Source organism: Anomalospiza imberbis, chromosome 16 (genome assembly GCF_031753505.1).
Source record: "Anomalospiza imberbis isolate Cuckoo-Finch-1a 21T00152 chromosome 16, ASM3175350v1, whole genome shotgun sequence".
NCBI lineage: Eukaryota > Metazoa > Chordata > Aves > Passeriformes > Viduidae > Anomalospiza > Anomalospiza imberbis.
In genome coordinates this window covers 12,228,492-12,244,303 of record NC_089696.1, presented here as the reverse complement: position 1 = coordinate 12,244,303, position 15,812 = coordinate 12,228,492, and the positions used below count along the sequence as shown (strand labels likewise).

The 15,812-nt window shown below is 40.1% G+C and overlaps 1 protein-coding gene across 5 annotated transcripts in view; it reads left to right on the top strand.

Annotated features, from left to right (window-relative positions):
* The window catches only part of MAD1L1 (mitotic arrest deficient 1 like 1), a 348,819-nt gene that overhangs the window by 4,824 nt on the left and 328,183 nt on the right, over positions 1–15,812 (top strand). For 3 of the 5 annotated variants that reach the window (XM_068207072.1, XM_068207070.1, XM_068207071.1), the window contains exons 5-9: positions 1,065–1,189; positions 1,886–1,967; positions 3,090–3,220; positions 4,343–4,457; positions 5,010–5,071. In XM_068207072.1, the coding sequence (XP_068063173.1) occupies positions 1,065–1,189; positions 1,886–1,967; positions 3,090–3,220; positions 4,343–4,457; positions 5,010–5,071 (515 nt within the window). Of the gene's footprint in view, positions 1–697; positions 899–1,064; positions 1,190–1,885; positions 1,968–3,089; positions 3,221–4,342; positions 4,458–5,009; positions 5,072–5,979; positions 6,189–15,812 lie in introns of those variants that run through there. The other 2 variants (XM_068207073.1, XM_068207074.1) reach the window with 2 other exon arrangements.

The window sequence follows — 15,812 nt, the reverse complement described above, 5'->3', positions numbered from 1 at the left end:
CGTGGTGTGTGTCTTTTCTGTCAAAGTTTAGAATCAAACCAAGCCCAGATACAAGTGAGCAGGTCAGAAGGAGAAGAGATTTCTTAGACAAGATGATGTGGAGAAGGAGAAAAAAAGTGTGAGGTGCAACATCCAGCATCTAGGCTCAGAAATGTGAAGAAAGGGACAGTGATGGAGGAGATAATACAGGAAAGCGTTCAGGGAAGTCAAGAGAACGGTAGAGTGGATGAGAGCAACATTATGAACCAAGTGTCTGTTTCTGAAGTGTCTTAAATGCCTGGAATGAATACTTGGGTAACAGTTTCAGGATATTTGGTGCCCAGACCATCTTCTCAACCCTCAACCTTCTCAGATATCATTTTAGTTAAGTTCAGCTATTTAATTTGGAACTTTCCTGTAGCAGTTGTTGATCAGCAATCACTAACTCCTTAAGCCCTGCTCCTACCTAGGCATCGCTGGAAATGTAGCAATGTGATAAAGGAGGCAAATTGATTTAATGTTCCAGTTATCAGTGATTAAAACCAGGGGAGAGTGATGGTACATTAGAGAAACCAAACATGTCTAAAAGATGTGTGCTGCTGTTCTGTCTCTGTGTTCTTTTATTCCTATGAGTATCAAGATGAGAACTCTACCTGTCTCTCTGTCTGGAAGACACACTACATATGTAATGTTTTGAGAGATTTCTCTCTTTCTCTGTTACAGGTAGCTGAGTAATGGTTATTGAAACAAACCTGTGAGCTTTTCTTTAGAGTTAATATATTTAGAAAAAAATATCACCTAACTTTAAAGTTTGATGTTTTTCATGCTACTTTGAGGTCACCCGTTTAAGAGATAATGTAAATGACAATTTGGATGGCAAGTGCAAGTGCAAAATTATTTTCTCTTGCACTTATTTGAGGTAGGTTGTAGGTTTACAGGTCTGAAGTTTTGCAGGAGTGTGGGATTGTTTCTAAGATTGTGTTAACACTTTTTAGTTGGAAATTATTTCTATCACCGTCCATAATATCTGGCTTGGAAAGTCACAGCCTTGTGTGTTTATGCTTTTTTTTTTCCCATTAATTCAGACAATCACTGTATTAAAAGGGAAAATATCAGAGCTGCAATGGAATATAATGAACCAAGAGATGCAGATGACAAGCCAAGACTCTCAGAAGCTGGAACTGATGGAGCAGCTGGATATCGAAAAAAAGTAAGCAAGGAATGAATGACTGTAGGGAGAAAAAGGCAAACAGAACTTCAGTCTTGTGCAGCTGTCATCACCAGAAAACTTTCAATGGTGTTTGATTTCTGCTCTTCAAAGGGGTTCTTTGATCTGGGTGTGCAGGTTATAACTGTTGTTTGAAACCAACTCTGAGGTGCAATATTAATTGTACCTTGAGGAAAAAACCCCACAAACTCGAGCTTTAAATCTCATTGGTGTTTCATGTTCGTGGTGGAGAGTTAACAGAAGGGATGTGGGTGGGAAAGGCTGATCTGAACGTTATGGACTGAACAGATCAAAAATATGAAACCTTAAATCATAGTGGAAGGGTAATTGAAAGTTACGAGTGTTTTTCCTTGCTTGCTAACTTCAGCTCTTAATTTTCTAAGTTGTGAAGTTTTGTTTACTCTGAGTATATATTTGTTGTTGTCAGAGTTAAGTGGCTTGATTTTTTTTTTGTATTTTTCTCAATATGCTTCTTTTTATTAAAATGAATGGATATTTTTGTCTCTGAATAAGATGGAGCTGATAGGAGTGTGAGACTGAAAGAGCACGTGTTATATAAGAGTAGCATTTACCTTGTTAGTGCTGTTTGACTCTGTTGGTCAGAGACTTCTGAAGGTGGGTTGTTTGTGGTACCTGAATCCTGGGTGCTCAAGTGCTTCTTGTGTCTTCATCTGACAGGAAATGGCAGGAGGCAAGTCAGCAAATCCAGACACTGCAAGCAAGCCAGTCCTTACTGACAGAATATGAACAGAAGATTAAGGTAAGAAACTTTGTGACCTATATAAAGCTTTAGATTTTAATTCCTTCAGTGGAAGAACAGAATGCTGCTTCTTAAAAAAATTGGTTATTGCAGAAGTAAAAAGTTAGTTTGTCAAAAAAGTACCTGAGTTGGTTGCTAGCAAGGGTTGAGCTTGGGTGGACCAGGCTATCTACAATTAGCTGTAACATGACACTTTGCCTTTGTTGTATCAATTGATTGAAAAAAGCATGCTTTCTCTATAGAAAGGTGATTTATATCCTTGAGCAGTGCTCTGTAGGAATGCTTTTTTTGGTCTTTTGCCAATTTGCTCTGCAAAAGACTGCTTCTAGAGTGATCTTTTTTCAAATGGTGTGTGATGAGCCCAGCAGCTACAGTTATTTTCTGCTTCCCAGAAGATCCTTCCTCTGCAGTTGTGTTTAGAAAGTGCAATTACTTCTAAAGCTTTCAAAACTACACTATCTTAAACATCAGTATGGAGATGCTGTTTGTGCTTCCAAATGAGCACATAGGTTGGTGGGAATGTATCTTTTTAATTTGTCTTGTCTTCCTGGCAGAGGCAGATGTGGAGAGTTACTTTGATTTGAGCAGTGCTGACAGTGGCACTGCCTTGCTGTGAAACCAACCAAATTGCCAGCAAGAGGAGACTTTCTCCATTGAAATGAAAAGATGGAAAACAGGATATAAGTCTGCAACACAGCCCTAAATAATTCAGTTTTTTATTGGAAAACTCCCCAACATTTACCATAATGTTGAAATGCACATTTGTGTTTCTTTCTGTACCTAATTCTTGCTTTCCTCTGCACTTCATTGGTGGAGGGATAGAGGACAAGAAAATCACAGATTTGGTTCAGTTGATAGAAGAGGATCGTTTTAATGAGTAACTGAGGGCTTTTTGTTATGAACTTGGACTAAGCAAGTGTAGAGAGAAGAGACCAGCCCAGGTATTAAAAGTGAAACAAGATTCATCCCTGCTTTGAGCATGGATTGGAAAACATGACCCTCAGAGTTCCCTTCCAGCTTCATTCCAGTCCTTGATTTGATCTTAAAAAATACAATGCAGAAATAGCTCTTACAAATTCCAACTTACTCGTTGCTGTCCTGTTCTCATCCCATGTTTTCCAGGATCTGGAGCAGAAGTTGTCCCAGCAGGAACATGATGCTGTAATTGTCAAGAACATGAAGGCAGAGCTGTCTCGTTTCCCAAAAATGGAGCGTGAATTGCGCCAGCTCAGGGAGGAAAATGCCTACTTCAGGTGAAGGAAGGGTTCAGGTGTTGAGGGCTCTGTTCTATACATGCTACAGCTGCACTGTCTGCACTTTACATCCCTCTTTAGGGTTTCCACATGGGAAAGCTCAGAAGGAAGTATTTCACACAAATACTGGTTATGAATTGAGCAGTGTCGTGGTGCTTACTAGATAAGAAGATCTGACAAGATCTGAGGAATCGTCTTGAACACAGGAGCCTCACAGAATGTGCATTCATTGTCCTGGGTGGTGATTTTGAATTGTTAGAACAAAACTCAATGTTTAAAGGTAGTGATGAACTCCATACAGCTTGGGGAAAGAATTTCCTGTAGGGAGAAGAGGCAGCTGAGCATTTCTTTAAGAACTGGTTTTGCTTAGCTTTTGTTACCACTGTTTTAAAGGCCTGTTGTTCCAGCATAGTGTTTAGAAAGTGTCTTGTTTAAATTTCTAAAGCACTCTGATACAGCCATTGGGTAGCGTAGGCTTTCTGGATTGTCAAAGTGGCAATCAGTTTGAAAAATTAAATGTAATGTGAAATAAATTGCCTTAAAGTGTTGGGTGGTTTTTGTTGTTGTTTGTCTTTTTGTAAAATTACATGAGTCATCTTGCCAGCTTTTTTTTTTTTAAGTTAAGTAATTTTCCTAGGTTTTGGTCTTGTAATTATTTCATTATAATTTTAAATTGTTTGTCTTGGAATTTTTTCTCATGCTTGTTTTTCTACATTGGAACATACCAACAGATTAAAGGTCATTTGTTTTTATACAGTTTTATTTCATCCTTGTACACCTCTATTGAAGTAAAACCAAGCAGCCCTCCAAACCCCAGGTCTGTTCTGCTTGCTGTGTTCCAGCCAGACTGAAAAGCAGAGTTTGGAGTCTTTTGTTACCCTTGTTTTGACAAATAGTAAAGCAGACACAAAGCTTCAGCTTGTTTGGGCATAATTAGGATGGTATTTAGAGTAGAAAAAAAAATTCAATATAACTGTTTTTTTGGTAGCAGTGGCTTTGCTGTGAAGGTTATAGAAGTGAGTCAGTTGAATGTCATGATTCCCATGGGATTCCTGTATATCTGAAAGTTTGTGAAAGGGAATTGAATTGCGTGAACCTGTAGTAATTGTCTTTTCATCACAGGGAAATGAAAGAAAACAATGGTTTGCTTAAAGAGGAAGTGGAAGGTCTCCAAAGGAAGCTGGAACGTTATGAGAAAGTCCAAGCACAGCTAGTGACTGTGGAATTGGAAAATGAGGTGAGGTGCTGGGAACATCTGGTGGATGAGCAGAACAGGACTTTCCTCTATTGCCTGTCCTGACTTTTAGGCTTTTCCTGTATTGTGTTACTTAAGATATGATACCTCCTTTAATTAATAGACTCGAACCAGACGTTTCCAAACTGGAAAGTCAGCATGAGGGGAGTTATGGCAAGGAAGGTGTAAAAGGCAAAAGGGATATTTACTGTTCAGCTGGAGATTTTGTGTACAGAATAATCTCACCATAGTGTCTATTTTAGCCTTGATGTTTCTCTTTTACCTTTCTTTTGCTGGAAAGGCTTTTTCTGGCATCAAGCTCTGTCCAGACATGGTGTTGTTGAACAGGTGTGTGTGAAGAACCTTGGTATCCAGGGCTGCAGAATGAGAAACCAAAAATGCGAATAAGAACAGGAAATCCACAGCAGGAGAAGGAATGACACTGACTTTGCATGGAGAATTATGAGAAAACTCTGGGTTTGAGTTTTCTAACAGCTCTGGTGAGCTGTTAGAACATGTGTCTATGTCTAACTCTACTTTTAATCTTCACTTTAGAAACTTCTGGGAAAATTACAAAGCTGGGAGAAACTGGATCAGAGCACTGGCTTAAATATCAGGTATGTACTCACAGCTCTAGAGGAAAGTAAGACCTTTAAGCTCTTTCCTCTTAATCTTCTGGCTGATCTTTTAAGTGTGTTGGTCATGCTTTCTTTCTGTCCCTTCTTCATGTGGAACCTCTTTTAGTGCATTTTATTATATATGAGAAGAAAGTAAGATAACACAATTTTAAATGTAACTTTTGGAACTAAGAAATGTTTTTCACCAACTCACCTTGAGTAATGTCTTTGAGGCTGGGGATCAGTTTTGAATTCTTGAAACTTTTTGTGTATAGCTGCATTTTTGTTTAGTTAGAGATTCCACTTGCTTAATAAGTGAATTTCTAAGAATTTTAGATGTCCAGAGAAGAGATTGTGTGCTACTTGTGGCAAACTGTTGTAAATGTATTTCCTTTGAAATCTGGATATCAAAATTAGCTGCTAGATCATGTTGTGACTTTTCTTTCTTTAAAGCAGCTGAAGAAATGTTATTTTAGTTATTTTGTCAAAGCCACTCCCCAGTTGTGTTTTGTAACACCAGCTGGTCTGTGTGCTGGTACTCAACAGCTCCTCCTGACATCTGGAGCAGTGAACCAGATTTTTTAAGGTCCCTGTGTATGTGTTATAAAAAGAATCTGGAAATAGTGGAATTTTTGATCATTCTCTATTGCTGCAGAAGGTGTTCTGTGTATATATGAATCTTTTATGTTTCAACACTCTTTTATTTTCTCTAAATATTTACAGTGTCATTACATGAGAAAAGAAGATGCTTCTTTGTAAACAATTGATATGAGCATTGATCACCTTTCACACTGGGTCAAGGCTAAAACATGAGCAGCAGAACCTCATCTTGCCAGTTGTTTCTTCATTCCATTCATTCCACATACCCAGCCACAGAGCTGTGTCTGCACACTGCTGGGATTGTTTGGAAATGCACATATGGTTTGGACACATCACTGCTTCACGTAAAAGATGCTTGTGTTCCAACTTGGGGAACCTCCCTTAATTTTCTCAGTGTTTTCTGTTTAATGAGGATAACAAACCTTTTCCAGAGGCTTGCTGGTAGGTAGCATGCTTGAGGTTCTCTCCTACATACATTTAGATGAAGATGGAATTATGTTAAGTCTCCTATGGCAAGGTATGGACAGAAATCATAGGATTCCTTTTCACAAAACCTTTTGGAGTAAAAGCTTTTTACTTATCTCAAGCTGTTAAAGGTTTAACGAGGTAATTTCACAGTGGGAGAGAAATGGAGCCAAGTGATTCTGCCTGTTGAAGTCTAATAACTCCTTCATTTAAAATCAGAATATTCACTGTGAAGTGCTAGTTTTGTGATTGGGTCATATTGTTTAGTGCTATTAATGGCACCTTCTACAGAAAGGGGAATTGCTCTTGAGAAAGATCATCTTTTCATGCAATTGGAGCAAGTGGGACTGGATGATTTCCCCCTCCCTCTCGTATTGTTCTTTTTCTTTTCTTGCTCAGACTTCTTACAGCATGAATTACATTAATTTTTGGTGAGGGTGATGAAGATGGTGAGAGATCATTGTTCTGGATGGATCCTGGAGAATGCTGTTGGTGAAAGTTTGAGAAGAGTTAATTGCCCATCTCACAGTAGAAAATAAACAGGAACAAGTTGTCTGATTGTCCCAAAGGGCCAGAGGAATGTTCTGTTTGCTAATAACTAGATAAGAAAGGGAAAAGGGAATAAATAAGGATTTCTCATATTTTTTTTATCAGGTTCTTCATTGGTACAGAGGATGTAAGGGAAGTGCATGCAGTGTGCGGAGTTTTAGGAGAGGATGATTTTTCATTTCCTTTAGCACTTCCACAGGGCTTGTTCAGTGTCTGCTCTCAGTGGTTTCTGTTCACTGATTGCCTGCTCCCAGCAGGCTTTTTGTCAGATTGGCTTATGATCAGCCCTTGCAGTGTAATTTTATGTAATAATACTTGGGAAGGAGGTGCAGCTTTCACAAGTGTGGTGGTAATCCAACTGTTTTTAGTACTGGTCTCTTTTTGGTGACAATGGAAGAGTGTTTATAATGCTTCACCTTGTTGGGGGAAAACAAGTTCATTTACAGTTGACTCTGGCTAATCTTGTGTTTGCTCGTTCTGGATTCCACTTGTAAGCTCCTGGGCTTTCTCTCTTTTCATAAACAGTAGAAACAAAAACAGTTGTAGCTCTATAGCAAAATATCCCTGTGCTGTACCTAAATATTAAAATAGGACTCATCATATGTGCTATATAGAGTTCATGTGTACACATTATAAATCTATGTCATCTTTCTTGTGTTCAATTATATGTCCTTTGGATTTCTTGAACTTCTTGCTGCCTACCTTGCAGTATACTTGGCTCTGGTTTTTACTGTGGATCTAGGTCCTTTTTGTGTGTTACTGTTATGCTGCCAGGGATTTTCATACATTTGTCATGTGTTGCTCTGATGTGATATTTCTGCTGCAGAATTGGTTTCAGCTGTAAAGGGAAAAAACCACAAAATGTTAAATTCTTGCTCTGTGAGTAGAAAGCCTTATTTATTTTGGAGTGCACTGTCCTATAGAAGGATATTTATACATGGCTTTTTTAGGATTGTTATTAGGAAAGGGCTGTGTTGAGAAAACAAGCTTCTTGTACTCTGTCTCTCCAGGATGTGCTGATGTAGTTTCTATTTCTTCAAAATCCAGTTTTTGAGTAATTGAGTTGTTGACCATCTTCACTGACAAACCATGTTAATCGTGACACACTCGGTTGTTTTTTCAGCATTGGACTATTAGCTTAGAGACATTTTCCAGGCAGCTCCTCTACTACCATTAAACAGGTAATCTATTTTAACAGAAAATCCTTGGGGGAGGTTTTGGGTGACAGCAGCAGCTTTTTTTGGGTGACAAAGCTCAGAACTCCCACGAGATGGCGCCCGCTCTCCTACAGGAGAAGGAACAGGATCGCTCCAGCCTGGGATTCAGCCTGGTGTGAATCCATCAGCCTTGGGAAGGGGCAGCTGCTCTCAGGAAAACTCCTAATTGCTGCCAGCAGAGCTTTTAAACTCTTTCATGCTGCCTGCATGCAGTCACCGTCCCCTTGCCCAGTACTCTGGGCTGTACCTTGGTATGAAAATGGTTTGTGCAGATTTCTCTGATGGAATATGAAACATGTTTTTCTAGCTGACTTTGTAAACTTCATGTTTACACCATATATTCTTAATTTTGTCTTATTTAATAGGAGTTCTTCACAGCCTGATTCTTTTCTCCCCACCCCAAGCCTTAGAATTGCATTCTCAGAGCAGCACTGTTGCTGTTCTGCATTTCCCTTCTGCAGCATGTAGAGGATGCCCAAGTAAAAAATGAGGGTGCTTGTTCTGTGAGCTATTAATCTAAATAAGCCTCTTTTGCTGCTGTTTGTCTGTGTTTGGTTGATATTGTTTTTGTCCTCTAATGAATTTAGGAAGCGATTTGCTATCCTTAAATAGATATACCCTGGAGTACTGAGTGATGGAAAAAGATGTGCATCAGGTATTTGTTAAAGCTGAGGCAGTAACTCAGATGCTGAAGGTACTGATAGCCATTGATAGCAGCTGACAAGGTTTAATGCTAAATTTGTCTTTGTATTATTCCATAAGTGACAGAAGAATGCAAGTTTTGAAAGGTTGGATTTTGGCTGAAGAGTCATACAAGTGGGTGAAGACTGCCAGGTGGGCTACAAACAACAGCTTCTGAGGAGTTTTAGGCCAAGCTTTTTTTCTTTTCTTGAGGTAATAAATAGTAATGTGTGATACAGGGTTTGGTTTTGTTTGTTTCTAATTTTGCTTCATGTTTTTTTAATGGAAGTAATGAGCATAAAGTTTTTACAGATTCACCTGCTGGGCTCAAAGATCTTTGTATACACAGCAGAGCTATTTTATATTGGTGATCAAATATATTGATCATGGCCTATTTAAGTCAGTCTTTCCTTTTTGGAGCACTGTTTTCTGTTGCCTGACAGTGGTAGTGTCAGCTCAGGTTTGGTGTTCATGTGTAGGAAAAACCAAAAGATTTTGTTCATACAACTTTTCAGAATAATTTCAGTGTTTTCCTCTGTGAGGATCTGAGCTGTCCTTTTCTGAAGGGCCATGGAATACAGTGTGGAAATTAAAAGTGGAGCTGATGTATCAGAGAGAAGAGAAGTGTGCTTGGACTCTTGTGTGGAGCTCAGAGACTCTGGTCAGGGGCTTGGGTGTTCTGAGTCACATCCCACTCTGGTTCTGGGGTCAGGCAGGTCTTGGTCCCCTGTGCTGATGGTGTGAGGCTGACCCAGAGACACTTGGGGTTCACAGAGTCTGGCTTTGGGGAGTGCCCACAGAGCCCTCCAAGGTGAGTGCAGGTGCCTGCAGCAGTGAGATCTGGAGCTGCTGTGGCTGGCTGGGGAGCTCGCTGGCCAGGCCAGGCCTGCCGAGGGAAGTGCAGTCTGGCAGGAATTTGGGCCAGTGCTGAGGAACCATTTTCCCTTGGGGGAGCAGACACTGATCTGCTGACCTGTTGCCTCGAGCCAAAGGAGTGAACCTGGGAATGCTGACCTGGTTTTCTTTCTGAAACATCTGTGGGCTGGCTGGCTGACACATCTTGGGGACTAACTTCCTGCAGTGTCTGAGACCAATTAAGAGAGGAGATAGTGTGAATGTGTATGCATTTCCTCTCTAACAAAGGGTTTAATTAAGTGGCAAGCATCTCTGTTTAGTACAGTGGTTTGCACAGTTGTAATTCATAATTACCCAGGTGCTACGCTCAGTACGGGAAGTCCTTCTATGCACATTCTGCTTTTGGAGCTGGGGGAAGGGCAGAGAGAGAGGGAAAGGGGAATCAGATTTCTTGATTCTGCATTTAGTGGTGCATTAGTGCTCTTTTTTTCAGTGAATAGAAGAAAAAGAATATTTGAGTTCTCTACTTTCCTTTTTGAATCTTGATTAACTATGCTTAGTTACTGTGCACTCTCTTCCATCCAAGGCATTGAATATCTTTGCAGTAGTGAATGAAGCTCATAATCTTTTCCTTTCTCACAAGATAGTAATTTGTCTTTCTCTGAATGTCCATTATGAGTAAGTGGTTACTAGTTTAAAAAAAATCTGTTGACAGATATACAAAGTAGTGCATGTTGAAATAATTTGAATTACTCATGTTACTCTGGATGCCTAATTAACTGCAGCCAATCAAGACAAGGCTAGGGGTTATTGTTGCTGGTTCCAGTAATGCTATAATTCTGGCATGATCAGTCCATAGTGGAGCAAGTATTTTTATGGGATAGCCTATTGTAGTCCTGTGGTCTTTTGTCACCAAGCAAGAAATCAGTCTAATTAAAAGCATTTGGTGCTGGCTACCCCCTGTGACTGTACCACTGACCTGAACTATAGCACTAATTTCTCTATTGGAGGGTGAGAAGTTTGGTTTGTCTGGGTTGGCCACTGATGGCCCCAACTTTAGAACTGTGTCTTTAATTAGAGGCGAAGATTAGGATTAGCATAGTATGAGGATATTGAAGCATCATGTTCTGTGTCTTAGTTTTTCATAAATAGTTGTAATTTATGATGTGTGAACAGACTGAAATTTGCATGACTGCTGTTTACAAGATTCCCAGTGTAAAACAAACTGTCTCCTCACAGTGGGAATCCCCAGGGTACCCAGTAGGGAAATAAATGCTGCATAGGGGGAACAAGTAATTAAAAACCACCACAAACAAGCACCAAACCCCAGAACAACAACCAAAAAGCGCTGTGCTTGTTAGAGAAACTTTTATGGTTATGAGGTCTCAGCTTACCTCATGGATGGCTTATCTGCTATTGTCCTGTACAGGCACAGTACTGCATTTTACTGTTATTTTTTGCCTTCTACTGAAGGTGGAGGTTTGGGAAATGCTAAAGAATTCACTCTCTGAAGAGGGCTTATGTATGCAGGTTGTTAATATTCCCCCAAATCCCTCATAATAGGGCTTTCTCCTGGCTTCTGCACAGGGATTAATATTGAGTGAAATTCCCTTGCATTGTTCTGCCAGGACGAGTTAGTCCCAGTTTAGAGCAGCTCTGCCATTCCTGTCTCACCTGGGGCTTCTGACTCCAGTGTGTCTTAAAATATTCTCTTCCTCCCTGGTACCTTCTGGTTCTGTGAACTCTGCAGCTGAAAGAGGTGTCCTTGCAGAGCAAAAAAGCAGTCTGGAATGGGAAACAGCAATCCCATTCCTGATCTGGTCCTTCATCAGGTCTCCTGTGTTGGTGCATAAATAGTTATGCTGTTCCAAAGCAGGGCAGGAGATGTGGAAGGGATGATGAGGGTAATCATTGTGTTTATATAGAAATAAAGGCTACGTGCTCAGGATTTGTAGGACTTAGCACTGTGAAAGATGAAAGCACTGCCTCAGCAGCGTTTAGCAGCTTCTTGAGGGGGAAGTGCCTGAACAGTTCCAAAGGGCATCTTTGGCTTTAGAGTGAGGTACAAGTTTAAAGAGAAAGCTACCTGTGGCTGTCTTAGAGTAATTGTGCCTGTGCTGAAGCCACCAATTTTTACATAGAGAAGTCTTGGAGGAAGCTGTCACCTGTTGAATGTGACATGCAGCGTATGCTGGAGTATTGCTCTAAGCTCTTTTGTTCTTCATTATTCTGTTCTCTTGTTTTAAAATGTACATTATTCTTCACTTTCCATGCTGCCTTAGGTTTTAGCTTTCCATGACAGAACACTTATTGTGCCTCGTGAGGAGAAAATGCTCCTTTGTAATCTCAAATTCTGAAGCTCCAGGCCTCAGAGCAGTCAGATGCAGTTTTGGGAGACTTCGGTCCATGTGTGGGTGTTGGGAGAAATGCATTTGAATGTGATGCTTGGAAGTGCGATGTCAAATCTGTGCTTTAATCAGAATTTAGTTTTCTCCCATTCTCTTGGGGTTTATCCACTTAGTTTTGATAAAGCAACCACATTTCATAGATACCTTTAAGTGTTGTAGGTCTGTGTTTTACAGTTCTTCACTGAAATGCTGGGCAAAACTTCCTGCCAGACTTTCCTATCCGACACTTAATTTTTTCCAAAGAACACTGTACTTATCTCTGATGTTTGAAAATATTAGTGTTCTTTCTCCTTTGCCATTAATGCTTTTATTTCCATTTGAATATATCAGAGTAATAACTCTGGAGGCTAAAGGAGAGATAGGAAGAGTATAAAATAAAACGGATGAGCACCTGACATTGAGGCAGAGCACAGCTGTAATGTATAATCAGATAATCAGAGTGAGAAGTAAGCAAGCTCAGATCAAAAATATATCTGTCCTTGCTTTGCATTTCAAAGCTCTGGGAACAGTTCAAGAGATTGTCTTCCCAGGATCACAGATCTGACATTCTGGAGACAGAAAAAGCTGTTAAGCAACACCTTAGCACACTGTCCATCTTTGGTGAAGGATGATTTGAGGAACTTCAGTAGTTTGAGTCCAAGAACTGTGTGGAGAGTAATTCAGCAATGTGTGCTGGTGTTGTCCGCTCCATAGCAGGTGTTTCATTTGCCATGGGGGCTCACCAGCCAGGCACTCCATTTTGAGCTGCTGCTGTATTTCTTGCCAGTATTGTTTGACACTGTTGGAAAACAGTTGGGTAGAAGTTGCTTGGCTCTTCTCAGCATGTAGTGACCCATGTTATGTGTAAATGGCTCCAACTTTGCTGCTCACTCTGCTGTGAAGGAGAAGCTTTCAAAAATACAGGCACTTCTAAAGAGCCACTTTCACTGCATTAGGCAGCCCTGTTTGCCTTAAAGTGAAATTATCATTTAAATAGCACAGACTAATCAGCAAGGGGATGGTTTGCTCCTGTCAGACAGCTCAAATACTTGTGCTTGATTTTTATTCAGCCTATCATTTGATCATTTCCAAAAACCCAATAACCACTATAATCTCCAGCTCAGTTTTAATTTTACCTTTCCATTTCCATTTTAGCATCTTTCAGTATTTCAGCTCTACATTTTAAGCTGGGGCTGTTGATGTGCCCTGCCTCCCATCTCCCTTAGATGTGCAGTGCATTATCCCTCACTTACCCTCAAAGTTTTGCTTTTGCAGGGAAACTTGTAAACAAAAATGCACATCCCATATATGCATATTGGGGATGATCTTGTTTTAGCATAGCAATGTCTTTTTCAAAGCTCTTTTCTAAATGCAGAGGCCTTTTTTGAACAGAAGCAAAACAAAATGTTTCAGTAAGGATTCAAACTCTTGTGTGCTGCTCCCCTGTACTCCTGGGCATGACCTTTAGCTACAGGGCAAGGAATCTCCCTTCTTCATTGGATCAAGGAATACCAAGATGGATTGTGCCAGACTGATGTAACAGCTTTCTTTGCCTAGAGAATTGATTATCTTATCAAATTAATCACAATAAATCTTATTTCTTTGAACTCCATTGAAACAGGAACGACTTGGGAAAGTATAAACCACGGAGGAGAAGATGGAAATTAATAGAAGAATTGTAGGATGTATAAGAATTGTTTAAGCAGGAATAGATTCAGTATTACTGAAAGGAAAATGCAGGGATAAGTGGAATTCCTCAAAGATTAGCCTTAGGATCTGCTTTATTTAGTATTTCTATTAATGGTTTTGGTGCAAAAATTTGGTGTGTGCTGATAAAACTTGGCTAATGATGCCAAGTTCAGAGGATTCATAAATACACAAAAGCTGGATATGCAGAACTGAATGACCCTGAGGATTAGAGTGCAGAAATGGGACAAAATTCAATGAAACAAAGCACAGTGCTCCGTGGAATTGGGAGCTGAATGCAAACTTGTTTTAGAAAATGTAGCACATGCAGTAGAAAGGACCAGAAGGGCTGTGTGCTTGTTAAAATGACTGTTCATTCTCACAGAGAGGATGCACCAGGAGAAAAATTGCCATGGAGGTGAAAGTGTTCAAGGGGCTTGGGAGACGCTTCTCAGAGTTCTGGTCACCCAGTGTGGAGGAAGATAGTGGGGGATGCAGAAAGTGGCTGCTGGAAGGAGCCTGGGAGCCATTCCACTGAGTGTGGAATGGAGCAGCCTCTGGCAGAGTCTGGTGGGAGATGTAATTGCTGCCAGGAAATTCATGGATAGAAGGGAGGAGAAGGAAGGGGGATCCATACTGGTGAGAAAAGGAACCAGCTATCCTTAAGACTTGCACTGGCATTTAAATCAAATTGCTGTAACCTTGCCGTGAATGCAGGTACAAGGAGGTTGTTACTTTTAGAAAGTCTAAAGTTCTGAATACAGCTTCCAGTGGAGTCAAAGGTATCCAAATCACTGCTCCACAGGGTTGTGGAAGAGATGAGTTACAGTAGCAAAGGACTAGGCAGGAGCTAAACTAGAGAAGATTGTTTTCAGGTCCCACATTCATTTGCATGTGTATGTGCCAATCTGTAAACAAGGGGACTTAATTAAGAATACGAAAGGGGACAGTACATTTTAGTTTGGAATTGCAGCCTTTATTTAATACCAGGGTTCTGAAAAATGGAGGTGGGGAAGGGGGAGTGGGGTTTAATGAGTAAAAGCAGATCGTGTCCATCTTTCTGCCCATGCAGAACAAAACTGTGGAGAGGGACACAAAGTGTGAGAGCAGCTGACCTTTGTTCGTGTTGAGAAATAAGCAGTTTGCTGAAAAATGCACTGAACGATTAAGAAGCGCTTATCTGTCAGTGCTGATAAGACCAAAATATGATTTGTATCATTGGAGAAGCTTTCTGAGTGTTTTTGGTGCAGGTTATCTTGATGGTGTTTTGAGAATGACTCACTTCTGGTTAGTGCTTAACCTCATCAGTGCCTAGAGCACGGATTCCTGTTTCTGAGGGAGCTGGGAAGGGGCTGCTTTAATCATCTGTCTCTGGTTTGTCATCAGTGCAGTGAGGAGTGCTGTGCTGGATTGGCCAGGAAAGGTCTAATTTTCAGTTTTAATTGTACCTAACAGCCAACACAGCAACATCAGCTTGGGCAGGAGGAAATTGGAAATGTATGAATATTACAGTACTTTAGTTTTTTAACATTGTTAAAGTGCTCCTGCTCTGACAAGCTTGCTTACGTGCCCTGTGAAGATGTTATGTAAGCTTTGTCCTGAAGCTCCAATCTTTCCTCCCTTGGGACTGCTTTCCCAGTGAATATTTTTGATGAAAGCTTATCTTTACCTGGCTTATATTCTCTTTCCTCACAAGCTACTTTTTAAAAGGGAGTATTCTTGCAAATATACCTTTGTCCATGCATTGGTTGGAGAGAGAAAAATTCATGTGGGTCGGAGCAGCAAAGGCACAGCACAATAATTTCGAACATTTCTTAAAGGGCACAGTGAACTTGAAATGTTAGTGAGTTAAAAGATTAATGTGATACGTGCCTCAAGGTTCTCTTGAACTAGCTGTGATTATGTAAGTGTTGTTTGTTATTTTAAAATAACTCATAGCATAGAAATTAGCATGGTGGATTGGATTATTTACTCAATCCATTTCTGGTCAGTGTCAGTGCTATCTTGGGCTAGATAGAAAAATCCAAAGTAACATGCAAGACCTGAAGCAGATTTTTATTTAGAAAGTTTGTTAACTCTCATCAGTATGAATTTTAAATAAGCATAAAGATTTCTTGCTGTTTGGAGCTATTATGTATGGAGCATAGAGTAAATAGAAAAGTGTTTTGCTTTCAGCTATAATCTTTCTTATTTGAAACAATATTCAACAAAGTTGTAAGGTATTAGAAGTGAGCTTCCTAAATTGTTGCTGTTTCTATAAATTATGCCTTTTTTTTTGTTTGAGACAGAATGAGAAGTATT